The following is a 27,018-nucleotide window of genomic DNA, read 5'->3' as shown; positions in this document are numbered from 1 at the left end:
CATTTAAAAACCAGTTTCTTCCTTTAATCAGGCTATTTGGAATATTTATCATATTTTACTCTGAACACGATTCAAAGTAAAAAGGTTCGCACATGTGTGACCTGCTGCTACCTGGAGCTGAATGTTTCCTACACATTAGAACAAATGAGCATCTTAAAGGTTGAATTTGGATCAAACTGGAAGACAATTTATCAGCTGCTGATTTTAATGAGCGCTCTGATGCTACGTTTAGCTCGATTGTGTACAGGAAGACTGTGGTGTGTCGGCTTCAGCAGCATCTTTGTTGTGGAAAAGTGTTCAAATCGGAGGTGTTTACAGCAGTTGTGTGGCTCTGCAGATCCAGCAGATGACAAATGAAAACCTGAGCAGAATTTGATTCTCTGCAAGTTTGAATATTTTTATGATGACTGAATGACATTGTGGGTAGATCCCAGCAGTCCTGTTTAGAGTTACAAACCCACTCATGTCTGATTATGGAAGAAAGGAAGAAGTCTGACCGTCACATCAGGTGAGGGTTCATCAAACATCTGTGCCCAGTTACACCCCCACTGTTCAAAGGAAGGTACAGTCGTCTTTCTAAGCACGTGAAATGCTTTTATTATGTGAGGTGTTTGCCCCGCAGGCTGGAAGAGCTCAGCGTCACCCAGCTGGATACTGCAGCACAAAGTGTGCAGAAATAATAACACGTATCAAAGCTGATGAATAATCTGGATCTCACTTTGTCCGTACAACAGGATTTACTGAGATTTCTGCTTTGCAACAAACCCATTAATACTACTGCTAATACTACTACCACAGATCCTACTGATGTTATTAAAGTGTCCACACAGTGAGCTCAGGTTTCTGATAAATGAAGTCATGTATTGATCCTGCTCAGCTCACTTTATTCTGTTAACAAGCGTCACATGAAGCTTTGACACACGACACAGAGAGATTTCAGATGCTAAAGAGGCTTTATTGAAACAGAGACAATCATCAGAATAAAGTGATACAGAGCTAATCAAACAGATTGATTGGATCAATGATCACTGGTGGAGTCAAAGCTCTGAGATCACAGTGATTGAAGATCATTACAGAAAGGAAAGAAAACCCATCACCAAACCATTTTAACAGAAACATCTTTCTGCTCAGTGAGCATGCTCAGCTCTGTTACCATGGTTACCCTCACTGATTAAAACACACATAAATGGGAACACCGTTGCCGCCCGCGTTTAGGCTCCCCTCGATGACGTTGACCCCGGCACTCTGGTACGGCCCCACAGCTCCTGGGATGTTGGTGATCACAGTGACGGCCTTGATGGGGTTTTTACTGCCGTCTTTCTTGTACCACAGGAACACCTTGTTTCCTCGAGTCCCCTCGTTCAGGTCCTGGTTCACCCGCTGATAGCCTGCATTTTGATACTTTTCATATTCGCTCTGGTTTGTGGAGACTTTCAGATCTCTGAAGGCATCCTTGGGGTAGGTGCTCAGGCGGTACCAGAGGAAGATGGTAGGCGTAGGACTACCTCTCTCATTTGTACCCCTGTTGGTGTTTTCATCCACTCGGATGTAGCCATTGTTGAAATTATCCCCATCTCCACTGCAGTTAATAGTGGTCTTGATCTCAGAGATGTAGGTTTGTGTCTCCCTCTCCACCCACATGTAGATCAGGTTTCCTCCAGCATTGCGGTTCAGGTCACAGGCCAGTCTCTCCCAGCTGTCTTTAAACTTCTGAGCTTCAGCATCTGCATCTTCAGTGACATCAATGTTCTTGATGGGAACATTCTTGTCAGACTTGGAGTACCACAGGTAGATTTCGTCTCCACCTGCTCCCTCATTGAGGTTTTCATTGATCTTTGTATATTTTGCTTCGAGCAGGCCATTGGTCATCTCTTGGCTGAATGAAAATTGAATGGTGGAGATTCCTGCGCCCATGCCTTTCTTGTACCAAAGGTAGATGATGTTTCCTCCAGCTCCTTGGTTCAGATTAACAGGAATTTTACTGAAGCCTTGCTTACTGAAAGTCTCCTCATCATCTTTATTCCAAGACACTTGGAGTTCAGTGATGTACTCGGGCATTTTGAGTTCCTGCATTAACAAAGTTAAAGGAAACACACAGAGACAAAAATGGAGAGAAATCAGCAATGGGCTTAAAAGACTAACTAATAACAATAATTCTGCAGTACATTTGTAATGGCATCATTAATAATACCTGCAGCACCTCTGTAAAACAAAAGTATTGTGAATTAAATGCTATTCTGGAAAACATGAGGATGACTGTTTCAATGAGAAAATGTTAATAAGAGGCTCAGCTGCAGGGCGGCATTTTACAGCAGAATGAAATAAAACAGATGCAGAGCGAGTGGTTGTAGACTTACGAGTGTGCAGAGACGCTGTGTGGCTGGATGAAGTCTTCTGGACGGCTGAACGCTGCTGATCTCTGACAGAAACTCCTGCCTTTATATACACGACAGGAGCAGCAGGATTATGAAATCACTGGTGTGTTTTTAGTTGGAATTACACGTGCAAAATTATTAACTCAACTGAATTACACAACAAACTGACCCACCCAATTTCTCTGTTCCACAGAATCCACTGTGACTTCTTGAGTCAGGCCATTTTGGGTCACGATACAAGAGAAGATCGTTTATGTAACATCTTTAAAAACATCACTACACACAGTCATTAAAGACGTTTCAGTTTTTATTTGGCAATTAAATTCTTAGGCTCACAGCATCCTCAACGTTAAAGAAAAAACAACTAAATCGCACAAAACGACAGTAACATCTAGATAAAAATCAGACAAATATAAATAAAAAATATAAAAAAAAGAGTAAAATAAATAAATACAGTTTACTAAAAATACTTTAGCCGCTGCAGAGTCAGTGATATATACAGTGTGTAATATAAACTGTCCAATATTTCTGCAGGTCAGTATCCTGATGGCTTGTAAGTAGGTTCAAGGTTCTTTATTTGTCACATGCATAGTTATACAAGTATAACACACAGTGAAATGTAGCCTGACACGCTCCTCGACATGTGCAAAAATGGGGGGGTAGAGGAAGAACATTATAAGTAGAATTATATTATATTATATTATATTATATTATATTATATTATATTATATTATATTATATTATATCATATTATATTGTATTATATTATATTATATTATAAGTAGAAACTGTCCCTGAATCTGCTGCTGTGGGTGTGGACGCTCCTGTACCACATGAGGAGTGTGAGGCTGTGTTGCTGGGACCAGAGAGGATCCTCTGGGCCGTCCTCCTGCAGCGCTGCCTGTAGAGGTCCTGGATGGCTGACAGCTCGGACCTGGTGATACGCTGTGCTGATCTGACCACCCTCCATAGAGCGTTATAGCTGCCGTACCAGGTCGTGATACAGTCAGACAGAATAATGTCGATGGTGCATTAGTAGAAGTTGGTCAGTAAGAGAAGAATCAGGCAGATAAATGGATCATGTTACTGAGTGGCAGCTTCATGTTTCCATCTGTGCTGATTCACCTGACCTGCAGCATGGCTCAAAGCTCTTCTCGTGGCTGGTTTTCATTCTCAGATGATGCTACAGATGAACCTGCAGCCAGAGTCATCCGTCTGATGGGATCTGTTTGTTTTAGCCGGCATGTTTCAGGATCCACTCACTACAGGGATGTTTCACATCTTTACTCTGGGTCTGAACATCGACTCTCTTTATTCTTAGGACGGTTTATTTCTGCCCACATGCAGATTCATTCACCTCCTGATGTGAATCCTGTGGAATTACCTCTGTTGGGTCTGTGTTTCCACAAGCCTCGATAGTTTAGAGACTTATTCCTCATGAAGAACACAAGACATAACAGAACATCTCCAACTGTGTTTTTACTCGCTAACGAGGGAGAGGTTTGGTCAGAACCAGGCGGTGGACCATAATGCTCATCATCTGTCTCTAGCCCAAATCCTTCAAAGAGCAGCTTCCTCGTAAACTTTTTATTGACGTGACAATTACAGTACACATCACAGCCAAAGCACCTCCCACCGTAAAACCCCCTTGGTTACAAAGACAAGGCACTATGTGTGTGTATGTGTAAGCACCTGTATACATGTGAGAATGTGTGTGTGTGACCTCCTGCTCACCAAAAGGATCATAAAAGCAGGAAGCAACATCAAACAGAACCTTCACAAGGGATGTGCTTGTGATAAAACACTACAGCCTCCCCCCAGAACCTCGAGAGGCTGGGGAGGGGGACAAAGGAATCAGAATCAGAATCAGAAAGGGGTTTATTGCCAAATGTTGAGCAGGTTTACAACATTAGGAAATTGCTGCGGTGCTTCAGTGCAAACATGCTGTCATAAATAGCACTTAAATAGACATGGAAAAAATAAAAGTAGGGATAGAAGTAAGTGCAGCCACTCAGCCTCTACTCAATGTGATCATAGCAGCAGGTGCAGATGTGTGTCACAGGCTGATCTGGCTGTAGGCTGTGGCACTTGGCCAGAGGTGGCGCTGGTTGACTCGAGTCCATGTTAGTGCACAAAGTAAACTGCTCGCTGTAGTTGTGAAGCAAAAACGCTGAATTCGGAGAAATAAACCGTGCGAGGGGAACGATGACGACGACAAGAGTCTCCCGATCGTTTACTCTTGCTGTCCTGTGAACAACATCGGCGTGGTGTTAACTGTTTGCTGTTTTCGCGATCGCGTCGCGCGTGAGGATATCACCAGGTAAACTCGCCACATTTTAAACATTTTGTTGTTCAACAGCATCAAGACTGACGGAGTGTGTTTGAGACAACCTCACACGTGTCACAGGTGACACATTTGGCGGTTTTTTGCTGGTTTGTCGGTAGCAGCTCCTGAAACGCAAGACTACCACACATCTGTTCGACCAACGCCAGTTGATCTAAACGCCAGTAGATCTGGAACACCGGTCTGTCCCTTTGTTTTTAGTGCCAGCAGCTCCGCTCTCGAATAGATGAAGGAACTGGTTCCAGAAGTTTTAAAAAGTGCATTATCCATCTTGTATCGCTATATCTAAGAGGTATAAGTAGAGGAAGGTGAAAAAAAGTTTGAAAAGCCTAGTCTAAAAAAGTTAAAGTTAACAAAAAAGGTGCGGTGTTGCAGAGCTACTTGGAAAGGCTGCTGTCACTCCAGCGCCATCTTAGATTTAGACTTAGACTTAGACTCTAATAGGGTGATATGGTACTACAAGGTCATTAAGATAAGATGGGGCCTGATTATTTAAGACCTTGTATGTGAGGAGCAGGATTTTGAATTCTGGATTTAACAGGAAGCCAAAACAGGAGAAATCTGCTCTCTCTTTCTAGTCCCTGTCAGGACTCTTGCTGCAGCATTTTGGATCAGCTGAAGGCTTTTCAGGGAGTTTTTAGGACTTCCTGATAATAATGAATTACAGTCGTCCAGCCTGGAAGTAATAAATGCATGAACTAGTTTTTCAGCGTCACTCTGAGACAGGATATTTCTAACTTTAGAGATGTTGCACAAATGGAAGAAAGCAGTCTTACATATTTGTTTAATATGTGCGTTGAAGGACATGTCCTGGTCAAACATGACTCCAAGGTTCCTCACAGTGTTACTGGAGGCCAAGGTAATGCCATCCAGAGTAAGAATCTGCTTAGATACCATATTTCTAAGCTTTTCAGGGCCGAGTACAATAACCTCAGTTTCAAGTTTTATTGTCATAAACAGTGTAGCCACATTTATCCATAATGAAATTCTTTGGCTCGTGCTCCTCAGCTTTACATGAGCATATAGAGAGTGTGCAGTTATATTGAGAAGAAAATAACAGAAAATAGCAGTGGTAGTAATAAAATAATAATAATAACAATAAAAAGAAGACGTATTAAAAAGTATTAAATATTAGAGAATTTAGTTGGTATTTACAAGTTTGTGCAAGAGTATCTCAGGTTGTACAAAGTTGTGCGATGAGCATTTAAGTAGCATTTGTTGAAGTGACAGTGTACAGTGTGTAGTGGTGTGTATGGGATGTCAGCAGTTCAAAGGTCTGATGGCTTGTGGGTAAAAACTGTCCGTGTCTGGTAGTGTGGGTCTGGATGCTCCTGAACCGCCTGCCGGACAGCAGGAGTGTGAAAAGTCTGTGGCTGGGATCAGAGAGGATCCGCTGTGTCTTCCTCATGCAGCGCTGTCTGCAGAGATCCTGCATGGCTGCCAGTTCAGTCCTGGTGATGCGCTGATCTCACCACCCTCTGCAGAGCTTTGCAGTCCAGAGCATTACAGCTGCTGTACCAGGTGGTGATGCAGCCAGTCAGAATACTTTCAATGGGGCATCGATAGAAGTTTGTAAGTATTCTGGGGTTCATGCCGAATCTTCTCAGGCACTGCAGGAAGAAGAGCCGCTATCTTGCTGCTTTTGTGATCACACCAACATGGTGTGACCAGCTCAGATCCTCGCTGATGTTGATGCCTAGGAATCTGAAGCAGCTGACTCTCTCCACCTCTGCTCCTTCGATGTGGATGGGGGTGTGGCCTCCTCTCTGCAGTCTCCTGTAATCCACACAGAGCTCCTTGGTTTTGCTGACGTTAAGCAGCAGGTTGTTGTCGCGGCACCGTGATGTCAGGGCTCTCACCTCTGCCCTGTATGCCGTCTCATCTCCATCAGAAATGCAGCCGATGATGGTGGTGTCGTCTGCAAATTTGATGATGGTGTTGGAGCTGTGTGTTGCTGTACAGTCGTGGGTGAACAGGGTGTAAGCAGGGGGCTGAGCACACATCCCTGGGGGGCACCTGTGCTGAGTGTGAGTGTGGATGAGGTGATGTCTGTCAGGAAGTCCAGGATCCAGCTGCACAGGGAGGAGCTAAAGTTCAGGTCACGGAGTTTCACAACGAGTCTGGGTGGTATGATGGTGTTGAAGGCGGAGCTATAGTCTATGAACAGCATCCGCACATATGTGTTTTTCTGGTCCAGGTGAGAGAGGGCAGCGTGAAGTGCTACTGCTATTGCATCATCTGTAGATCTGTTGGGCCTGTAGGCAAACTGGAGCGCATCAAGTGAAGCAGGGATTAAAGATGTAATGTGAGCTTTGACTATGCGCTCAAAGCACTTCATGGCAATGGAGGTGAGTGCTACTGGGCGACAGTCATTTAGGCAGCTCACATTAGTTTTCTTAGGGACAGGGATGATGGTGGTCCTCTTAAAACATTTGGGACAGTAGACTGGAGCAGGGAAAGGATAAAAATGTCTGTGAAGACATCTGCCAGCTCGTGGGCTTTGAAAACATGACCTGGAGTGTTGTCTGGTCCAGGAGCTTTCTGAGTGTTTACTTTCCTGAAGTATTTACACACGACTGCCTGAGATATCTGAAGAGGGCAGCTCTCCTCTTCCAGCAAAAACTCCTGAGATATATGTTCATCAAAGCGTGCATAGAAGGTGTTGAGATCATCAGGTGGAGAAGCCGTTGCATTCCTCACTCTGCCGCTGTTTCCCTTGTAGTCTGTGATGGTCTTCAGACCGCTCCACATGCTCCTGGTGTTGGAGTAGCCGTAGCAGAGTTCCACCTTTCCTTTGTACTGTCCCTTGGCCGTCTTTATTTCTTTCCTGAGTGCATACCGGGATGTTTTGTATTCACCTGGGTCTCCGGATTTAAAGCCTGCAGTCCTCTGAGCGCTGCAAGGACCTCTCCGTTAACCCACGGCTTTTGGTTGGGGTAAGTTTGTACAACAGCCCGCGGTACGGCGTCATTGATGCATTTATGAATAAAGTCCGTTACGCGTCATGGGCTGGTCGCTTTTCAGCTTCTGCCTATAGGCTGGCAACAGCAGAACTGAGGAGTGATCTGATTTGCCGAAGGCCGGTCGGGGGCGGGCTTTGCAGGCATGTGCGTATGGAGCGTAAACGTGGTCTAAGATGTTATCACCACACGTTGGAAAGTTTACGTGCTGGTAAAACTTCAGCCGAACTTTCTTCATGTTGGCTTTATTAAAGTCACCAGCCACGATAAAAGCAGCCTCCGGGTGTAACGTTTCCTGCCGGTCGATAATATCAAACAGTTCGTCCAGTGCCCGTGTGGTTTCAGCGTGGGGGGGGAATGTAAACAGCGGTACAGAATACTGCTGTAAACTCCCTGGGCAGATAAAAGGGTCTGCATCTGATCATAAGGTGTTCAAAATCAGGAGAGCACCGCGACGAAACTATCTGTACATCAGTGCACCAACGTTTGTTGGTCATTACGCACACACCACCTCCCCTACATTTACCCGAGTCCTTTGTTCTGTCCTGGTGGTGAATGGAGAGCTCCTCAGACGTTGCAGTTCTTACTGTCCCTTTGGAAAGTTATCCTGGCCCTTAGTTCATCCAGTTTGTTTTCCAAGGACTGGACCTTAGCTAGAAGAATGCTGGGAAGCAGGGTGCAATGTTGTCTTTTCCTCAGCCTGACCAGAATCCCGGCTCTTTTTCCCCTTTTTCTCCAGTGTTTCTTCTTCCCAGGTAGCCAAGGTGAGTCACCACCATTCACAAAAAAGTTGGTTTGTGAAGGTCCGGATTGCGAGTTTTGTCGAATGTCCAGGAGAGTTTGTCTGCTGTAGGTGATAAAAGCATCACAGGTTGAAAATAAACTAAGAAATAACATAACTAGCATAAGAAAAACGCAGAGTTGAGGAGGACAGCGAGCGACGGCAGCCATCTGCAAAGTTTGATCTGAATTAAGAAGCAGAAAGTTAGCGGCCATCCAGGTCTTTATGTCTTTAAGACATTCCTGCAGTTTAACTCATTGGTGTGTGTTATCTGGCTTCATGGACAGATAGAGCTGGGTGTCATCTGCATAGCAGTGTAAATGTATGCTATGTCTTCTAATGATGCTGCCTAAGGGAAGCATGTATAATGTAAACAGAATTGGTCCTAGCACTGAACCCTGTGGAACTCCATAATTAACCTCAGTGTGTGAAGAGGACTCTCCATTTACATGCACAAACTGGAGTCTCTTAGATAGATATGATACAAACCACTGCAGCGCAGTACCTGTAATACCTACAGCATGTTCTAATCGCTCTAATAGGATATTATGGTCGACAGTATCGAACGCTGCACTGAGGTCTAGCAGGACAAGCACAGAGATGAGTCCACTGTCAGAGGCCATAAGAAGATCATTTGTAACCTTCACTAAAGCTGTTTCTGTGCTGTGATGAGCTCTGAAACATGACTGAAACTCTTCAAATAAACCTCTGCAGATGATCTGTTAGCTGTTTGACAACTACTCTTTCAAGGATGTTTGATATAAAGGAAGGTTGGAGATTGGCCTATAATTAGCTAAGACTGCTGGGTCTAGAGATGCTTTTTGAGTAAAGGTTTAACTACAGCCAGCTTGAAGGCCTGTGGTACATAGCCGATCATTAGAGATAGGTTGACAGGATGAGCTCATACTGTTTAGGTGGTGCTGATTGGCTGTTTTTTCTCTCATCACTTCCTGTTGAAGGAGTTGGTTGTGGCTGTGTTTCTCCTTCTGTTTAGCGAGCTCCACCTGCACCGCCGACAGACACCTGGCACACACACACACACACACACGGTTTAACGTGTTTCTACCAATCACATGTCTCCGAGCACTCAGAGTACCTGTCAGCGTGCTTCCGCCTGGCCTCCAGGTGTTTACATTGCTCTTGCAGGCTCCTCCTCTCTTCCCTCCTCCTGCTTAGCTCCTCCTGCACCTCCTGTACATAAACCATAGACCATCATGAGCATCCACCCATCGTCTGACCTGTTCAGGGTCAGCTGACTCAGAGTGAGGCATCAGCTCCTCTTCCTCCTCACACATCAGCACACTATGGTGCTCCCTGACCTGCAGCTCTGTTTGCTGCCGGCTTTTCTCTTGGAGACACGACTCGGCCTCTCTCCTGCGGGACTCCACTTTCTGCGTCAGCTCGGCAAGCTCCTCCCTCTTCCTGTCCACCATGCCCTCCAGCTCGTGCAGCTCATCCCTCGCTCCCTCCACCTCGTCCCTCTTCAGCTGATTGGTTTAAAGAGTCACATGGTCACTCACTTCCTGATCTCAAAACAAAAGGCACAAATATTCAAAATAAAGCAGAGCGACTGTTTTTCTGTTATAACCCGGGATCCTCCGTCAGCCGCGCCGGCCCATCTCCATCAGGACGGGGTCCAAACTCTGGGACAGGTACAGGTGTGACCTCACCTGAGTGCTGAGAGAGTCCAGATGCCCCTGAGCCTCCACACAGTCAGACAGCAGGTCAGCGAGTCTGCACACACACACACACACACACACACACACACACACACAGCTGAAGTTTATATGGAGAAACCTGACAAAATACAACAGCCACCTCTTCACAGTAAAAACTTCCTGTCTCCTTCACAGTAAAAGCCTCCTTACGTGTCTCTGGCTGTTTGTATTTCCCTGTCGAGCTGTTGGAGCTCCTCCTCTCTGCTCCTCAGCTCCTCCTCCACCTGCCTGAGCATCTGCCCTTCCTCCTTCCTCATCCTCCTCAGCTGCTCCACCTCTTCCTGCAACTCCCTGTGTGATGAAGATGGTGGCGATGATTAAAATATCCACCCTGATCTTTGAGGTCATGGTTGGAGCCAGGACACTTTACCTGGCACGCTGTTTGCCCTCCCCTCTGAGCCGCAGCACAGCGGCGTCTCGCTGAGCTTCGCTGGCCTGGAGGACACACAAGGACGGAGCGGGAAGGGTCGAGGTTAGAGCGGCGAGCGCGTCATCAGTTATTAAAGAAACTGATCCAAGCTCGTGTTTTTCTCTCTTTTTAGTCGTTTTGGTGATTGACCATAAAATTATTAATGAATAGTTTTGTCAATAAAACTGATGTAAAAAGATTCAGTCTCAGGGTGACGAGACGCTGAGCCTGGATCTGCTGGACGTTTCCTCCTGTTAAAAGGAGTTCGTCCTCCCCACAGTCACCAAGTGCTGCTCACAGAGAATCGTGTGATTGTTGAGCTTTTCTGTAATATTGTGGGTTCACCAGAGTATAACACACCACCGTGTGTGTGTGTGTGTGTGTGTGTGTATACCTGGACTCTGCTGGTGTGTATGCAGCTCTGAGCCTCCAGCAGTTTCCTGTCGGCCTCTCGCAGCTCCGCTCGTCTCTTCAGCAGAGTTTTCTCCACACACTCCACCTCATCACACAGCTTCATGACACTCCTGCACACGCACACAGGCACACGCACACGCACACACACACACACACACACACGCACACGCACACAGGCACACACACACGCACACACACGCACACACACACGCACACACGCACACACACACGCACACACACACGCACGCACACGCACACACACATGCACATCAAATAACCTGAATGAGTTTTGGTAACAGCCTGTAAAAATCAGAAACCTCAGCAGAGGTGAACATCCTGATTTCTCTGTATTTATTCGTTAATAATTTTGATGTTCACATCTTTAACTGTTTCATCACTGACATCTTCCTGAGGTCCAGGATTCATTTCTGAGCCCAACACTTGGAACTTTTTAAAACTCCACCAAGCCGATGAGGATAAGATTCAAACCCACGATTAGCAGGCCATCGCCTTAACCACTCGGCCACCTCGTCCCTGCATGAGCGTGTCCCTGTGGAGGACACAGCAGGACTTCATGTAGACATAATGAGTCCATCTGCTGGATCGTCCTTTCTGCTGTCGGGGCTTCAGCTCCTCTCAGCGTTGATCCTAAACCCTGATCCCAGGGCAGTGTGTATCCATGTCTGTGTGTGTTACCTGTGCTGTCTCAGTGTGTGTCGCAGCTCTCTGGTTTCCAGTTGTAGCCTCTTCTTCTCTGCTTCACTGTGGTCACACACACACCTGCCTCCCTGCAGACGCACACACACACTGTTATCAGTTCAGTATCAGACAGGCGTGAGGTTTGAAGCAGCTGAGCTACATTTAAATTTATTTTGATGATTTCAAACACGTCATCAGACTGAAGCGATTCTGTGGATTCATTTACACCCTCCAACCTAAAGAGGGCGACAGTGCACTTCAGCACAAGCTGTCACCCATATGTAACCTTCTGATTGCACACCAGCTCAAACGTTTCAGCACTGACAGCGAATCAGACAGGAAGCGGTCTACACTGCACGCCTATCACCACCTCACACGTCTTTACTGTCGTCTTCCCCGCAGAGCTCTTTGTTTAGTTCACAGTGATCTGTGATGTGATGAGTAGCACTGTGTAGGAAGACTCACACTGAGTGCAGCATGCACAAACCACCGTCCCCCATCCTCAGCACCGGTCCCAGTCCTGGTTCCAGTCCTGCTTCTCACCCGGTCCAGCTTTAGCCTGCGAGCCTCAGATGGCTCGGCCTTGGGGGATCGCAGGTCTTGGTCCCAGTGAGCGTCTCCGTCCACAGATTCCTGAGAGGAAGTCAAACACAGCAGGCCTCCTTCTAAGCGATTAAAGGTATTCACGGAAAATCTCAGAGTCTAAAAACGGCGTAAAAACCTCAAAAGATGAAACAAAACCAAACAGAAGGTGAGAAAACCTGACGACAGCCGGACTGTCGTGTAAAAACAGCACCCCCTGGAGGTTTGTTAGTTGCATCACATATAAAAGTGTGTGTGTATGTGTGCGCGCACCTGTGTGTGCAGCAGCTGGTTCAGCGCTCTCAGCAGTTCGATGGTGAATTTCAGCTGTTCCACAGTCAGCTGGTCGATGTTGTGCGTGGACCTGCTGAGCTGCCGTAACTTCCTGTTCAGGTGGCCGAGGCTCCTCTGGTGGGCGTCGCTCTGTGAGCGCAGCTGGGGCACAGAACAGGAAGTGTCAGAATGAGATTAGAGATCGTCTGACGCAATTTTGTTTTAGGGTCATGTGTTTGTTCACCTGCAGCAGTTTAAATAAAGCTCATCCAAAGATCATCCTGATGATGACCTCAAACAGACCGAGTGGAAACTCATTTACAGACAAAGGTGGATTTCAAAATAAAAGTCTTTCATCATCTGCAGAAATGAAAAAAATAACCTGGTTATGACGAAGGACGCCATAAATAAAAACTCTGCGTCAAGATGTTCAAGGAGGAAACAGATCAGACAACTGCAAGCTAACTGTTGTCTGCTCTAACAAAGCCAGCATCACTCGGGAGTCAGGACATCCTGAAGCTCGTAACTCTGAACCACCCTGACAAGGATGGGAGTCAAACCCACGTGTGCAGAGCACAAAGGACTGGCGGTTCATTGGCTTCAGCTCTCAGCCACCTCCTCCATGCCGCAAGGCGGGCTGAGATGGGCTGCTGACCGAGTGCTGAGCCTGCGGGCTGTTAGCGCAGATGTTGCAGTGCTCTCTCTCAGCATGAGCGAGCCGGTGGGTGATAGATGGACTCTACATGTCTTATATTTCACGCTGCAGCCTTGTTGTTGAAACAGTGATGAAGTTTGTGCTGCAGCTGCAGAAGATCACAGGAAACTCGCACTCTTGCAGCTCTGCAGTGTCGTGGACTCGAGACTCTCGGGTTTGGAGGACACGGCAGGTTTGGATGGGCAGTAAACAGCTGCACACATTCGACTCACGGTGCTGCTGAACCCGACTGCCCTCTGAGACTCCAACGGCTCCTTGAGGAAAGCTCTGCAGCTGGACAGGATATCTCCAGTCTGCCGGAGCAGGCGGGCATCGAGCACACTGCCATCAGAGCTCAGACTCAGCATGAGGTGAAGCCAGAGTCCCTGTACCAGGTGGCCGAGAGGTTAAGGCGATTGACTGCTAATCCATTGTGCTCTTTACCAAATGGACCATCCCAGCCTTGCCGTAATGGTCTATTTGATTCACCTTTACTTTTATTGTTTATTTTCTTTTATTTTCACTTGCTACACACGGGACAGACATGACTGGGGAGAAAGTAAAACAGCGGAGAAGAGGGACGGGGATAAAGGGCAAAAAACAAAAAACAACAAAACAAACAGCCAAAAGATACAAATATGGATCACCTGGATCACCCGTTGAGAAAGAAAAAAGAAAACAAGCAGAAGAGAACAAGAGTAATAGAATAAACAACATCACAATGATATATGGGAATATGACAGTAAATACTAAATGTTAAACATTATTGTGCAGCACATAAGATCAACAGAACACAGTGTGCTTTGAGGTAGGAGCCAGAAAGGGTGTAGTTTGTGGGTGTGATCACCCGTGTGTACACCTGTGAGCATGGACGCGCTTGTTTTTAAAAGGTTCCTTCATGTAATGATCTGCTAGGGAGTGTGGGGGGGCCACAGCCCCGTCCTCCAGGGCATGAAGCAGGTATGGAGGAGATCAAAACTCCAGACATCCAGAGGCCCCCAGAACACAAGAGACCAAGGAAGACCAACAGAGGGGCAGCTGCGCCACTGTCCCAGAAAGAGCTGAGGAGAGTCCCAGATGAGGGCTCACTCAGCAGCCGCGGAGCAGAAGCCAGGGGGAGTTGCAGTGACGCGCCCGTGAGCTCCGCCGGCAGCCAGCCGTGCCTGAGTGACCGAGCCCCAGACTCCAGGCCCCGATAAGCGGCCGCCAAGGAGTGAGCCGGTGTGTGACGCCCATCCCCAGATACAAAGAACCACCAACGCACCGATGTCTGAGGGAGTCCGCCACTGGCAGGGGAAGTGGTGGTGGGGGGAGATAGGCCTCCAAACCTTGGAGGGCCTGAGATGTCCCCAGAGAGGTGGCGCCTGACACCCAACCTGACATATAGACACAGACATACAGGCACACACAGATACAAACATCCATGCCCCCCCCCCCCCCCCCCGCCAAAACAATAAACGTGAGAGTCGTCAGCTGATGTCTTGATGTTGGAAGGAGCTGTTTTTGTGATACCCACCAGACTGTTCTGCAGGAGTCTGTGCCTGCTCTGACTCCTCTGCACCTCCTCCTCTGGCTCCTCAAAGGGCTCCACCTGGTCCCGGTCCAGCCGGGCTTCCAGCCGGGCTTCCAGCCGGGCCTGCGGTCTGCTCATGTGTTCCTGGCTGTGCTTGTGAGCCATGGTGGTCCTGGTCTGCTGGATGGTCCCAGAGCACTGATGCCAGCATCTGGGCAGTGTGAGGTTCGGCCTGACGGGACGAGAAGTCAGAGGTCAGCTAGAGGAATTCATATAAAAAGCACACGAACAGCCGAGGTGGGCTGGATTTGGATCAGAACTGTGAGCTGAGAATGAAAACACGCTCACATCTTTAGATTTATTCCAGCTTTTATTTCACAATCACAACACATGGAAGTTTGTATTTATATGAACTCTTTTTGTAGTTTTATTTAGACATCATTTATTCACTTTATAGTTAACTACGTGGCTTCTTAAATGTCATTAGAGAATTATTTATGATTTATTACTATTTCTGGATGCATCGTCGATCATCCAGGTAAGAAAAATCCCCCAAAGTTGAATGAGTTGCTGTTAACCACGCCCCTTTCTTCCTCCTGTCTCACCGTGGTCATGTGACCCGCTCACTCTCATGTCGCAGTGAGCTGACAGCATCATCCACGCCTCACTGCGATGATCAAAAGACACAAAAATCAGGACTGAAGACTCTATTGTTGTTTTTATTCCAGAGTTTATTTTTATATTTCTGACTTGATTTAATTTTTTATTTCCTTCTCCGACATCCTTTCTTTATGACTTATTTCTACACAACGTTGTTTTCCTCAGCAGGATGCAGACACGCTGATGTCTCCATGCTGAACTCCATAAAACTCACTCAAGCCGACGAGGATGGGATTCGAACCCACGCGTGCAGAGCACAATGGATTAGCAGTCCATCGCCTTAACCACTCGGCCACCTCGTCTGTGTGAAGCCTGATCGCGCACATGCTCAGCGTACTGTGAGTATGAAACAGCTCAGAGCGCTGTCTGAGACACGTGACGTGAGGCTGACGTCCAAATCTGAACTGCAGACATCGTGTTTGATGCTCGAGGATCAGCTGGAGAGGTCAATCCAGCAGATGGACTCATTATGTCTTCATGAAGTCATGCTGTGTCCTCCACAGAGACACGCTTGTGCAGGGACGATGTGGCCAAGTGGTTAAGGCGATGGACTGCTAAGCCCATCGTCGTCGATTCAAATCCCATTCTCGTCGACTTGGTTAAGTTTTAAGGAGTTCAGCATAAAGACATCAGTGTGTCTGCAGCCTGCTGACAGTCTTTCAACACCTCGTCATCCTCCATCTTCTCTTCTTTATCTCCCCCAATTCTTGCCTTTCTGCGCTCCTGGGGTTGTGTCCACTTCTTTGTTCTGCTCAACTTCGGGTTTCAGCCTCAAGGCCTGGATCCTGCCTGGGCCTCGAGCTTGCCTGAAGCCGGGCTGTTTGTAGCAAGCACAGGGATGCATCGTTTTGGGTCCACATCTCTAGTCTCAGACTGCAGCCCCACAAAGCCATTGTAATCAAACTTTTTGAGGTACAAATGTATTCGTAAAGCTGATGCTGATGAAAACAACGTTGTGTAGAAATAGGTCGCAGCGGTCCTCACAGCGAGGCATGGATGATGCTGTTAGCTCACTGCGGTGTGAGCAGGTCACATGACCACGGTGACAAAGCAGGAAGAAACACCGACCTGCTCGCCTCAGACCGGGATTCATCTTCCTGCCGCTCCTCCGCTGGACCTGAGAGCTGAGCCGGAAGTCTGTGGACGTCTTCCTGCAGACAGACGAGAGCCCTGCTTCACCTCTGTGTCTGATGTGTGGGCATCATCAGTATTACCAATATCTGATCAATACGAGCCCACGTCCAGTTACATCAGAGCAGGACTGGAGACAAGACAAGACTGTGTGTGTGTGAGTGTGTGTGTGAGTGTATGCTTGTTTGTGTTCAATTGTCAGACTCAGGCTGATGTTGTGGTCTTGTTGGGGAGGTTACCTGATGAAGCGTGCAGGCTCACCTGTCTGTAAAAGCATGTATGAAACACACCTGAGCTCTGGGCTGATTTAATGAAGACGTGATCACAGGTCACATGACTCAGAGGCTGTTTAGGCTGAAATCCTGCTGCTCTGCTCTGAGTGACCTGCAGACATTCACGTACCTGTCCCAGCGGCACCTTCTGGTTTAGCTCCTCCCTCAGTTGCTGAAGCTCCACCTCCAGCTGTGCCTGGTGTCTGTTGCTTTGCACTTGTCTCTCCCTGAGAGCCTGCACCTCCATCCTGAGTGCAAACAGCTCCCCCTGCTGGACAGACATGCTCTGAAACACAGACAGACCCTCAGGCAGTCAGGTGGGCGTGTTAAACAGTGACACCTGCAAAACAACACACTCACCTGTGTGTGAGACCTGGCCAAGTCCTCCAGCTGTGTGCAGTGCCTCTGAGCTTCCTCCAGGTGGAGCTGCAGACTCAGATTTTCAGCCTGCAGAGTGTGTACCTGCTGCTGAGAGCAATGAGCCTGAAACACACACACACTCTTCATTTACCAGATTCATCAGTAGTTAGACTGCACATGTTCATGACCGCAGGAGGTAAAAATGAAGCCAGGGTGGAAAACCTGCGTTATCTCTGATGGCCACCAGATGGCGACACTTCCTGTTCTATAGAAGTATGAGAAACCAGCCTTCTGAACTCTGACCTCTGCCAACAGTTTGATACAAAGTCAAATTCAATCTTTACATTTTGATCATGTGACTTCAATCTGCATGCTGATTGGCTAATGACTTCTAGTTACTCGTCTTTTTAGTCAGATCCGCCCCTCCACATCACATCTGCTAGTTTGCAACCAAGATGGCACTGGAGGAAACGTTAACCTGAGGGCTTCAGAAACCAGTGAGCCACGTGACGGCGTCAGCCTCGCTTCCTCGTGAGCATGCTTTTATTCATCGCAGCTCTTGGGTGAATAAGCCAGCAGAGGGCGTGCTGTGGGTGCAGCTGGGCCATCGACCATTAAGTAAGCATATGGATCGGCGGCACAGCAGGGGGCTCTGACACTGTCCTCTGTGAACGGACGCAGTGGACCATTTTGTATTAGCGTTCTGCCAATGTGTGCTGATTGGTCGGTTAGGACAGGATGCCATCCTTCGATGGCGCTCATCAGACAGACATCAGGAGGTTGTGATGGCTGCAGGTGATGCTACCAGGGGGCAGCTGCTCGCCTCACACCCCAAATCAAAGTGGAAGGTACCGTAAAGTGTTTTGATGCATTCTCAATCATCCAGGTAAGTAAATAAAATCCAAAAGTTGATTCTGTTCATCTGGACGTAGCGTTTTGTGGGAGAAACGTTTTGTCATCATCCAGGTGACTTTTTCTGTCTCAGCTGACTGCAGTTTTCAATCTTATAAACAGGACATTTGCATAATGACTGAAACCCACTGAAGGAACAATGGGCTGGGAGGTCAGTTCATTCATCATGATTATGCAAATTCTCATGACCATTGATCAGCAACCACTGATCAATGGCCATGAGTACCTTTCACAGACAGTTGGGGAATGGCTGCAATCACAGCATTGTAAGATGGTGACAGATGTACCCTTAGGCTCCCTCCTCGATTCAGAGGAGGGGGCCTTTCACATAAATGAAAGGGAAAGACTCCGCCCTCAAACCAGCGTTCCTCCCTGTCCAGGATGTGAACATCCTCATCATTGAAAGAGTGTCCACTGGCCTGTAGGTGTAAATAGACTGCAGAGTCCTGGCCTGACGAGGCGGCTCTTCTGTGTTGTAGCCAGAGGTTGTTTGGTTTCCCCGATGTATAAATCCTGCCAATCCTCCTGCACTTAACAGCGTACACTATGTTACTCTGTTTGTGTCGGGGACCCGATCCTGGACCCATTTTTGGCGCAGCGTGTTTTGGGGTTTAAAAGCCACAGAGACCCGGTGTTTAGAAAAAATGCATCTCAGTTGCTCCGATACTCCTGACATGTACGGGATCACTACAGGTTTTCGGCTGGACAGCGGTTGTCCTTCTCTCCTGGATCTACTGGAGCTTTCTTTAGGAGCCTTTCCAGCTTTGACAAAAGTCCAGCTGGGATAACCACACTTACTCAGGGCCTTCTTGATGTTCTTCTGCCTCCCTGGCTGCTGTGTCAGTGGGGATGGTGTTCGCTCAGTGTTGTAGCGTTCTGATGACACCCAGTTTGTGCTCCGGTGGATGATGAGAGTCAAACCTTAAATACTGATCTGTATGTGTAGGTTTACATGTCAGCTTTTAGATGTCCCCCATTACTGATGGAAATCTCACAGTCTAAGAAGGCTAACCTGCTACTTTTCATATCCTCCCTGGTGAATTTGATGTGTCGGTCCACCGAGTTAATGTCATCTGTGAAATGTGGTGCGTCCTGAGATTTGATTTTCACCCAGGTGTCATCCACATACCTGAACCAATGAATTGGTGGTGTTCCAGGGTAGGATAGTAAAGCCCTGTTTTCAATTCAATTCAATTTTATTTATGCAGCGCCAAATCACAACAACAGTCGCCTCAAGGCGCTTTATATTGTACAGTAGACCCTAAAATAATAGATACAGAGAAAAACCCAACAATCATATGACCCGCTATAAGCAAGCACTTTGGCGACAGTCGGAAGGAAAAACTCCCTTTTAACAGGAAGAAACCAGGCTCAGGGAGGGGCGGGGCCATCTGCTGTGATTGGTTGGGGTGAGAGAAGGAAGACAGGATAAAGACATGCTGTGGAAGAGAGACAGAGGTTAATAACAGATATGATTCAGTGCAGAGAGGTCTGTTAACACATAGTGAATGAGAAAGGTGACTGGAAAGGAAAAGCTCAATGCATCATGGGAATCCCCGGCAGCCTACGTCTATTGCAGCATAACTAAGGGAGGATTCAGGGTCACCTGGTCCAGCCCTAACTATATGCTTTAGCAAAAAGGAAAGTTTGAAGCCTGATCTTGAAAGTAGAGATAGTGTCTGTCTCCTGAATCCAAACTGGAAGCTGGTTCCACCAAAAAGGGGCCTGAAAACTGAAGGCTCTGTCTCCCATTCTACTTTTAAATACTCTAGGAACAACAAGTAACCCTGCAGTGCGAGAGCAAAGTGCTCTAATAGGGTGATATGGTACTACAAGGTTATGGTACTACAAGGTCATTAAGATCTTCCACTTCTTCCATGCACAAATTGGCCACAATGGGTGATACTGGGGAACCCATGGCACACCCATGTTTCTGTCTGTACCCACATAGCAAAATTGGTATAGCCCGGATCTGGCCCACACAATGTGCTTACACATGGCCCACATACCGCAAAGAATGACAGCCCTTTGGTGGCCCAGATCAGGTTTGCCAGAGGTGGCCCACACATGGGCCAGCACAGGACCACCAGTGTGTCTGCAACTGGCCTCGTGCTGGCCCATGTGTGGGTCACCTCTGGAAAACCAGATGTGTAAGTTGTTTGCAGCCACAGGCCAGTTGCAGACACACTGCTGGCCCTGTGCTGGCCCAGAACAGTTTCAGCTCTGGCCCCAGATGTCAGCCTAATGTGTACCTTAATCAAGCCATGTAATAACAACATGTGCCCGAACATAATAGTGCAAAAGTAACATGACGAAACTCTGTTCAGAAACTGAATGGACTGATTATTATATGCACTTTTCTACTCTCCCAGATTACTCAAAGTGCTCTATACAACATGCCACATTTACACACTTTCTCTAAACTGAATGCTTCCTAATTACATTCATACACATTCACACTCTTCACTGGAAGAGCCAGGGATTGAACCACTAATCTTCCGATCAGTAGGTGACTTGCTGTACCTCCAGAGCAAAAGCCACTCAGTGGTAAACATGAGTAAACCGTCACTAGGTTTTGGATAAAGTTTACACTCACAAACCAGTCAAACCTGCATTTGAAATGTTGGCTACCATAGAAGTATAGTATTGCAACATGGCATTTGGATCTTCTAACTAAAATAGAAAAACAGGAACATAAATAGTGCCATCATTGCCAGACCTGGCCCACATCTGGTTGACATACACCCTGCCATAACACCAGTCAGTCAGAAGTGCCAGCTTGATGCCGGATCCAGGCTAGACCTGTTTTCTATGGGCCTGGGCCACATAAACCAAACCACAAACAGGCCAGATGTGGCATGCCATCACATAAACAGTGCCATCTATGCCAGGCCTGGCCCATATCTGGATGACATACCACTTACAATGCCAGAAGTCAGCCAGCAGTGCCGGCTTGACACCAGATCTGTGCCAGACCTGTGTGCTATGTGGGTAGTACTGACCCTTGTATGTGAAACAGGTGGAATGAAGACACAGTTCAAACACACTTGGTCGATGCTGAGAGTGGTCCTGTTGCTGAAGTTGGGGTCATCCTGTAATCTCTTACGAACTATCTCCAACGCTTCCGTGACTGGGATGGTGAAGAGAGATGTAATGTCGTACGAGACCATGGTTTCATCTGCCTCCATGATGACATCTCTCACCTTCTCAACGAAATCCAGGGTGTTCTGGATGTGGTGTTCAGAGCTGCCTACCAACGGGTTGAGGATCGAAGCCAGAAGCTTGGAGATGTTATAGGTGACCTAGTTGATCATGCAGACAGTCGGTCTTAAAGGTGCACCCTGTTTGTGTATCTTCGGTAAACCATACTGGCTTGGTGTAGCTTCCCCTGGGTGTAGCCTGTGGTATGATGTCTGGTCGATAGCCTTGTCTTGTTCCAACTGCTTCAGACAGTCTATCACCCTCTTCCTGTAGCTACTTCCTGGGTCTCGTTTCAGGGGTTCATAAGTATTTTCATCCCTGAGTAGTGACAAAATCTTCTCATGATAGTCTTTCTGGTTTAGCAATACTGTGCACCGACCCTTGTCTGCCGGAAAGATGATAATGTTGTTGTCATCACTAAGTGATGTGAGTGCCTTGCTCTCCTCCATGGTGATGTTGGATGCTGGGGGCTTTGCATTGCTGAGACAGGCCGAAACTTTCGTCCGTAGTTGGTCTGCTTCCATTTCTGCAATATTGTTGTTTCAAATTGTTGTTTCTGTGGCTGTGATCGGTTCCACTGGCGGGATTTGTCTCGGTGTGACAGCAAAATTCAGCCCTTTAGCAAGGATGATTTTCTCTGTTTGGGTGAGCTGTCTGTCAGACAAATTCTTCACCCACTTGTCCACATCCTCGGTGTCGCATCCTTCTCTCTTCTGGCCGCTGAGGACACTCTCCGTATTTTGCGGTGGTTTCCGACGTACAACAAGTCAAACTTCCTTTGTTGCCTGGTCTTAGACTTCTTGTGCTGTGCTAGACGAACCTTCTCAGTGAAGTCAAAGAGTCAAAGAAGTTAAGAGTATTCTCATCTAGAAGCATTGTCAGTCTCGGTCAGATACGCTCCTCTTGAGATTTTAGCACGTTGATGGTAAAATTTGTTTGCCTCGCCTGTTCATTAAGCAGCTGATGCTGTGCCTTCTGGAGGATTTTTGTAGCCCGGAAGCCTTTAACTGAAGAGCTCATTTGCAGACTTTTAGGAGTAATCCTGTTCTGTCGGCATCTGAGGCTGAATCTCAGGTGGTTCCTGTAATCCGCCATCCGCTGTTTGCTCATGCTGACGTACAAGCATTAGGCAGTCCTTGCTAAAGTGGGTTAAAATGTCTTGATGCATCCTCAGTATCCAGGTAACTAAAAGTTGATTCTGTTCATCTGGATGTAGCGTTTTCAGTGGGAGTAACGTTTCGTCACTCATCCAGGTGATTTCTCCCACTGAAAACGCTACTTCAAGATAAACAGAATCAACTTTTTGGAGTACCGTAAAGTGGCTTGTGGTGCTGTGAAGTGATGCTCACAGCAAGATATTTCACTACAATACAATCCTGTAAAAAAATCTACAAGTGGCGCTGCATCAGCAACTCGAGCCCTTCCATCAAACCTTCCAAAGGAAAAACAGAGCCCCGCCCATTCTGGACAAGGTGGAGAGCGCCACCTACGGACTGGAGCTCTCTCGCTCCAAAGTCCCGAACACAAACATTATCATTACTAGGATGATGCCAGCGATAGACAATAATCACGGCGTTTCCCCGGCTCATCAGGTGTGTTTGTACCTGCTCCCTGAGTCCTCGCAGGTACTCCTGAAGTCCAGAGATCACCTCCTCCAGCTCCCTCTGCAGGGCCTCGTTAGCCAGAATCTGACCTGAGGACGAGAATCCGGGGTCCATTTATTAACCGGATACCAATCAGAGGGCTCCAGTCAGAGTGCCGCTCTCTCATTGGTCTGATTTCTCCTCACCGTCGGTCAGCTGCTGCTCCAGCTCTTTGATCTCCTGTGTCTCCGCGGCGATGCGTGACAGCAGGTTGTCAAGGCGACCCTCAAGCTCACTCTGCATCCTGCTCATCCTGCAACAGCTCAGTGGTCACATGGGCCTGAGAGGGAAAGATGGCAGCCAATCAGGATGTTGATTTGCACCACACACACACACACACACACACACACACACACACACACACACACACACACACACACACACACAGGTGTGTGATGTCACCTGACTCTGATTATCACTGAATCTGTATTAAAACGTGAAAGTTTCAAAATAAAAAACTGTTGATCACGACCATGTCTAATTTTCACAATAAAAGATCCAGGACAAATATATTGACCTTAAAAAAATAATTGCTTCAAAATAAAACTTTTAGCCAAGCTGACTTTATTTATAAAGCACTTTAAAAACAGCTATCACTAACCAAAGTGCTGAACATAGAATAAGAAAAAATATAAACACTAAAAATAAAAATACAATAACATTAACACTGTAGAGCACCGACATCAGAAAAACAATAAAACCCAAATAAAATGAACATTTCTGTGCTGGGTTAAAAGCCAAAGCGTGCAGGTGGGTCTTCAGACCAGATTTAAAAACATGGAGTGAGGAGGCCTTTCTAATCTGTAGTCAGTGCATTCCACAATTTGGGAGCCACAACTGCAAAAGCCTCCGATGTGTCCTCGGCACGTCCGACAACATCTGGTCAGCTGATCTAAGAGACTCAGAGGGGGTGTACAGGTGCAGCAGCTCAGAGAGGCGGTGTGGGGGAGACTTTTAAGGGTTTAAAAACAAATTTTAAAAGAATTTTAAAATGAACTCTAAAATGCACAGACAGCCAGTGTATTGAGGATAAAACAGGAGTAATATGCTCACCTCTCCACATACCAGTTAAAAGCCGTGCGGCTGCATTTTATACCAGCTGAAGACGTGACAAGGATGACGGACTAACATCAAAATACAACGAGTTACAATAATCCAGCCGAGTTGTAATAAAAGCATGGAGTACCGTTCTAAAAACCTCCTTTGACAACATGGGTTTTATTTTGGTGAGCTGAAAAAAGCTGCTCCTCTCACCTGACTGTCAAACCTTAACCTCCTAGGACCTGCGTCCACACCGTGGACATCACATTTTGGGTCATTTAGACCAAAATACTCAATTTTGCTCTACAAGGGCCTGATATCCACTGACGAGGACATTATGCTGCTACTGTTCTATCGAAATTTTAAACGAATATCCTCATATGTGGCTCTCGTTTTTCTTAGAAACAAAAATTAGGTAAAAAAAAAAAAAGATCCCAATCAGCCCAAATATCAAAGAGAAATTAAAAATGCATGCTGTGGAAGAGTTCGGGTCTTAGGAGGTTAAACACTGTCCATCTAAAACCCAAATTGGTGACAGCGAGCTTTCCGTACAGTGCCAGAGGGTCCACAGGAAAGGACCGACCAGTGACACCCGGCCCTAAAGAACAAACCTCTGTTTTTGTGAAAAGTTTTATAATGAAGAGACAACCAAGCTTTCACTTTCTCAAGACAGTTATTTTGCACCTGGAATAGTCATTTTTCTTTTTGAGGTGCATATAAACCTTTGCATCATCTGTATATAAATGGAAAATAATTTTGTGCCTTCTAAAGATAGAGCAAAGCCAAGGGACAAAAGCAGAGGTCCAAGTATTGATCCCTGAGGTGCCCCACATGAGACTAAGCTGCCAGGAAAGACCTAGACCACTGCACAGTGTTCCAAGTGAGATAGTAAAATACTGTATCCACCGTGTCCAAGTTCAGTCTAGGAGAACCGAGACCACATGATCACCTACAGCTGTCAATAACAAGTCTTCTGTGCTATCCAGAGAGAGAGAAAGGAAGCGTGGACATAAAGTTTGATCAAACAGACGGATCCACGTTAGCTTTAGTTTTACAAAGTCAAACTCGAATGGTCAATAATATTTATATGATCTGCTGTCGCGGCTCTGTGGAGGACATCCTGTGGAGGATGAGCTAACTCCCCTGCAGCTCTGCTTCGACCCCGCACCTCCTCCTCCCCACCCTGTCCTGCCTGACACGCCCTCCTCAGAGTTTCCTCATGTGGGGGAAGAAAAGAAGCTGACAGTCTTCAGTTTGTTCCACACATATTTAATACCAAGTATGAGTTTCCTGTGGAGGTAAAGCAGGCTGTCTACTATTGAGAAGGTTGGTAGCTCAATTCCTCTGCATGTTAAAGCGTCTGAAGTGCAGGTGTCCCATAATACATCTGTGTTTGCTTCAGAAGCATTGAGGTGAATGAAGCTCAGAGTAAAACCTGCTGAAACTGAGCACCAGGTGTAGTCCTGGGCTCAGACTTAGATAGGAAGCTTCACAGGACGCTGTGTGGTGACGACAGTAACATCAGTCATGCCTCTGATCCAAGGAAGTCTGGGAGCTCTGAAGGATTCAGACGTGGTGAAATCTTTGTCTTCTGTCCACAGATGTTTCTGTGAGTCAGAAACACCGGTTTGTTTCCTCTGCAGTGCATCATGGGACATCACAGATACCCTGTTCTGAGTATAAGGACGAGTTGTTGTTGTACTTACTGCTCTCTGATCAGTCTGGTCTGTCCTCCACGGGAGCTGCTGACCTCCTCTTCCTCCTGCTTCTCCTCTTCGTCTCTGTCACTTCACAGTAACCATATCTGCTCCTGTTTCCTCCGTTACAAACTCCTCTTCCTCTCCTCCTCTTTGAATCAACACAGGAAATCTTCCTCCCAGCCAATCACAGTCCACCTCTGTCCAACAGGGACCAGGAAAAGCTCAGTGAGCCCCACCCCTGAGATGAAACCCCTGAGGGGGAGGGGCTTTTTAAAGAGACGGCGACCTGCAGCTCTGAGTCTGTACAAGATGCATAAATAAACACATGAATAAAACCTCCGTGTAACTTTATAAAGTTAGTAAACTCAAACTGAATTCCACCTTAAAGAACATTTAATAAAAAAATATCAGCGGCTGTCACTGCTGAGCTCACGGAGCAGAGAGGGTTAAAGATCTGAGTGCTGCTGCTGCTCACAGGCTGTTAGAGGAGCTCCTCCTCCCCAGAAGAGTCCTGCAGGAGGAGGCCCTTCCTTTAGGGGAAGGGTCTCCTCTGCTCATGTGCTCTACTCATGATGATAACAGGGGCACGCTCAGGAGCAGGGTTTCTGCTAACGTTTTGATCTCAGGTCAGTGCTAATACTCCTGGTGAGTCTCTGTCGTTATCCAAAGACCTCCCCTGTGCTCTGAGCCACACACACCAACATGTTGGCAGAAACATGAAGGCTACCAGCAGCTCTGGAGATGGAGCTCACCCTGAGGAGCACGAGGCCCAGGAGGAGGTGAAGGCCTCAGGGGAGCTCTGGCTGCAGGAGCGTGCTGGGAAACAGAATTCAGCTCGAGCTCTACTCCACACACAGCACTCAGCATCCCGAAGCAAACACACTGAGGTCTGCTGGAGCCGTGACACCAGCTGACTGCTCTACTCGTATCACTGATATCATGAGATCAGCTAGGGTAATGCATCATCACTGTCTGAGCTGACAGCTGCATGCTGACCTGTGCTCTGCTGTCCTCCTGCAGGGGGCGTGGTAACCCCATGTAAATGAGGTCTGAGCCCTCCTGGGTCTGCAGACAGGAGCAGGACACCTGCAGACAGGCTGTTTCAAAGAAGAACTAGGGGGGTAGTCACCTCTGTGTCCATCATCAGAGTGAAACGAGTGACCGTCACTGGAAACCAGCCAGACTTCACTCACTGGCTTCTGAGAGTTCTGAATCTTTAGAGTTTTTGCCAACATGCTGGCTTTCAGAGCCAGAAGTGACCAGAAGCTGTCAGCTCACCGGTCAGGCTGCGTTCTCACCCCCACCCGAGCGGTGGGTGGAGACAGAAAAACAGAGA

The 27,018-nt window shown here is 47.2% G+C and overlaps 2 protein-coding genes and 1 non-coding gene across 4 annotated transcripts; all 3 read right to left on the bottom strand.

The window, feature by feature from the left end:
- Positions 1-1,034: 1,034 nt before the first annotated feature.
- On the bottom strand, positions 1,035-2,469 carry LOC113034085 (uncharacterized). The gene is made up of 2 exons (XM_026188401.1): positions 2,358-2,469; positions 1,035-2,067 (listed from the first exon to the last, which is right to left on the bottom strand). Exon 2 carries the CDS (start codon positions 2,056-2,058, stop codon positions 1,165-1,167), a length of 894 nt encoding a protein of 297 aa, XP_026044186.1. The 5' UTR covers positions 2,059-2,067; positions 2,358-2,469; the 3' UTR covers positions 1,035-1,164.
- Positions 2,470-8,389: 5,920 nt separating this feature from the next.
- LOC113033754 (centriolin-like) lies at positions 8,390-26,082 on the bottom strand. 2 transcript variants are annotated; one of them, XM_026187833.1, is made up of 18 exons: positions 25,689-26,080; positions 23,088-23,221; positions 22,903-22,991; positions 17,186-17,308; positions 16,956-17,111; positions 16,491-16,573; positions 14,766-14,994; positions 12,556-12,717; positions 12,166-12,333; positions 11,698-11,789; positions 10,982-11,111; positions 10,549-10,613; positions 10,329-10,469; positions 10,131-10,194; positions 9,780-9,947; positions 9,557-9,651; positions 9,368-9,483; positions 8,390-8,526 (listed from the first exon to the last, which is right to left on the bottom strand). In XM_026187833.1, the coding sequence occupies exons 2-18, from the start codon at positions 23,191-23,193 to the stop codon at positions 8,459-8,461; spliced, it is 2,055 nt and encodes a 684-aa protein (XP_026043618.1). In that variant the 5' UTR covers positions 23,194-23,221; positions 25,689-26,080; the 3' UTR covers positions 8,390-8,458. The 2 variants fall into 2 exon arrangements, with proteins under 2 accessions (XP_026043618.1, XP_026043619.1); XM_026187834.1 differs by lacking the exons at positions 8,390-8,526; positions 9,368-9,483; positions 9,557-9,651 and having other exon boundaries at positions 9,880-9,983; positions 25,689-26,082.
- Positions 15,643-15,724, bottom strand: trnas-gcu (transfer RNA serine (anticodon GCU)). Its single transcript has one exon. It is a non-coding gene; the product is annotated as a tRNA-Ser (tRNA).
- Positions 26,083-27,018: the final 936 nt, after the last annotated feature.

This window comes from Astatotilapia calliptera, chromosome 12 (genome assembly GCF_900246225.1).
Source record: "Astatotilapia calliptera chromosome 12, fAstCal1.2, whole genome shotgun sequence".
NCBI lineage: Eukaryota > Metazoa > Chordata > Actinopteri > Cichliformes > Cichlidae > Astatotilapia > Astatotilapia calliptera.
Note: the sequence above shows the minus strand (reverse complement) of the source record. Positions and strands in the feature narration are given on the sequence as shown.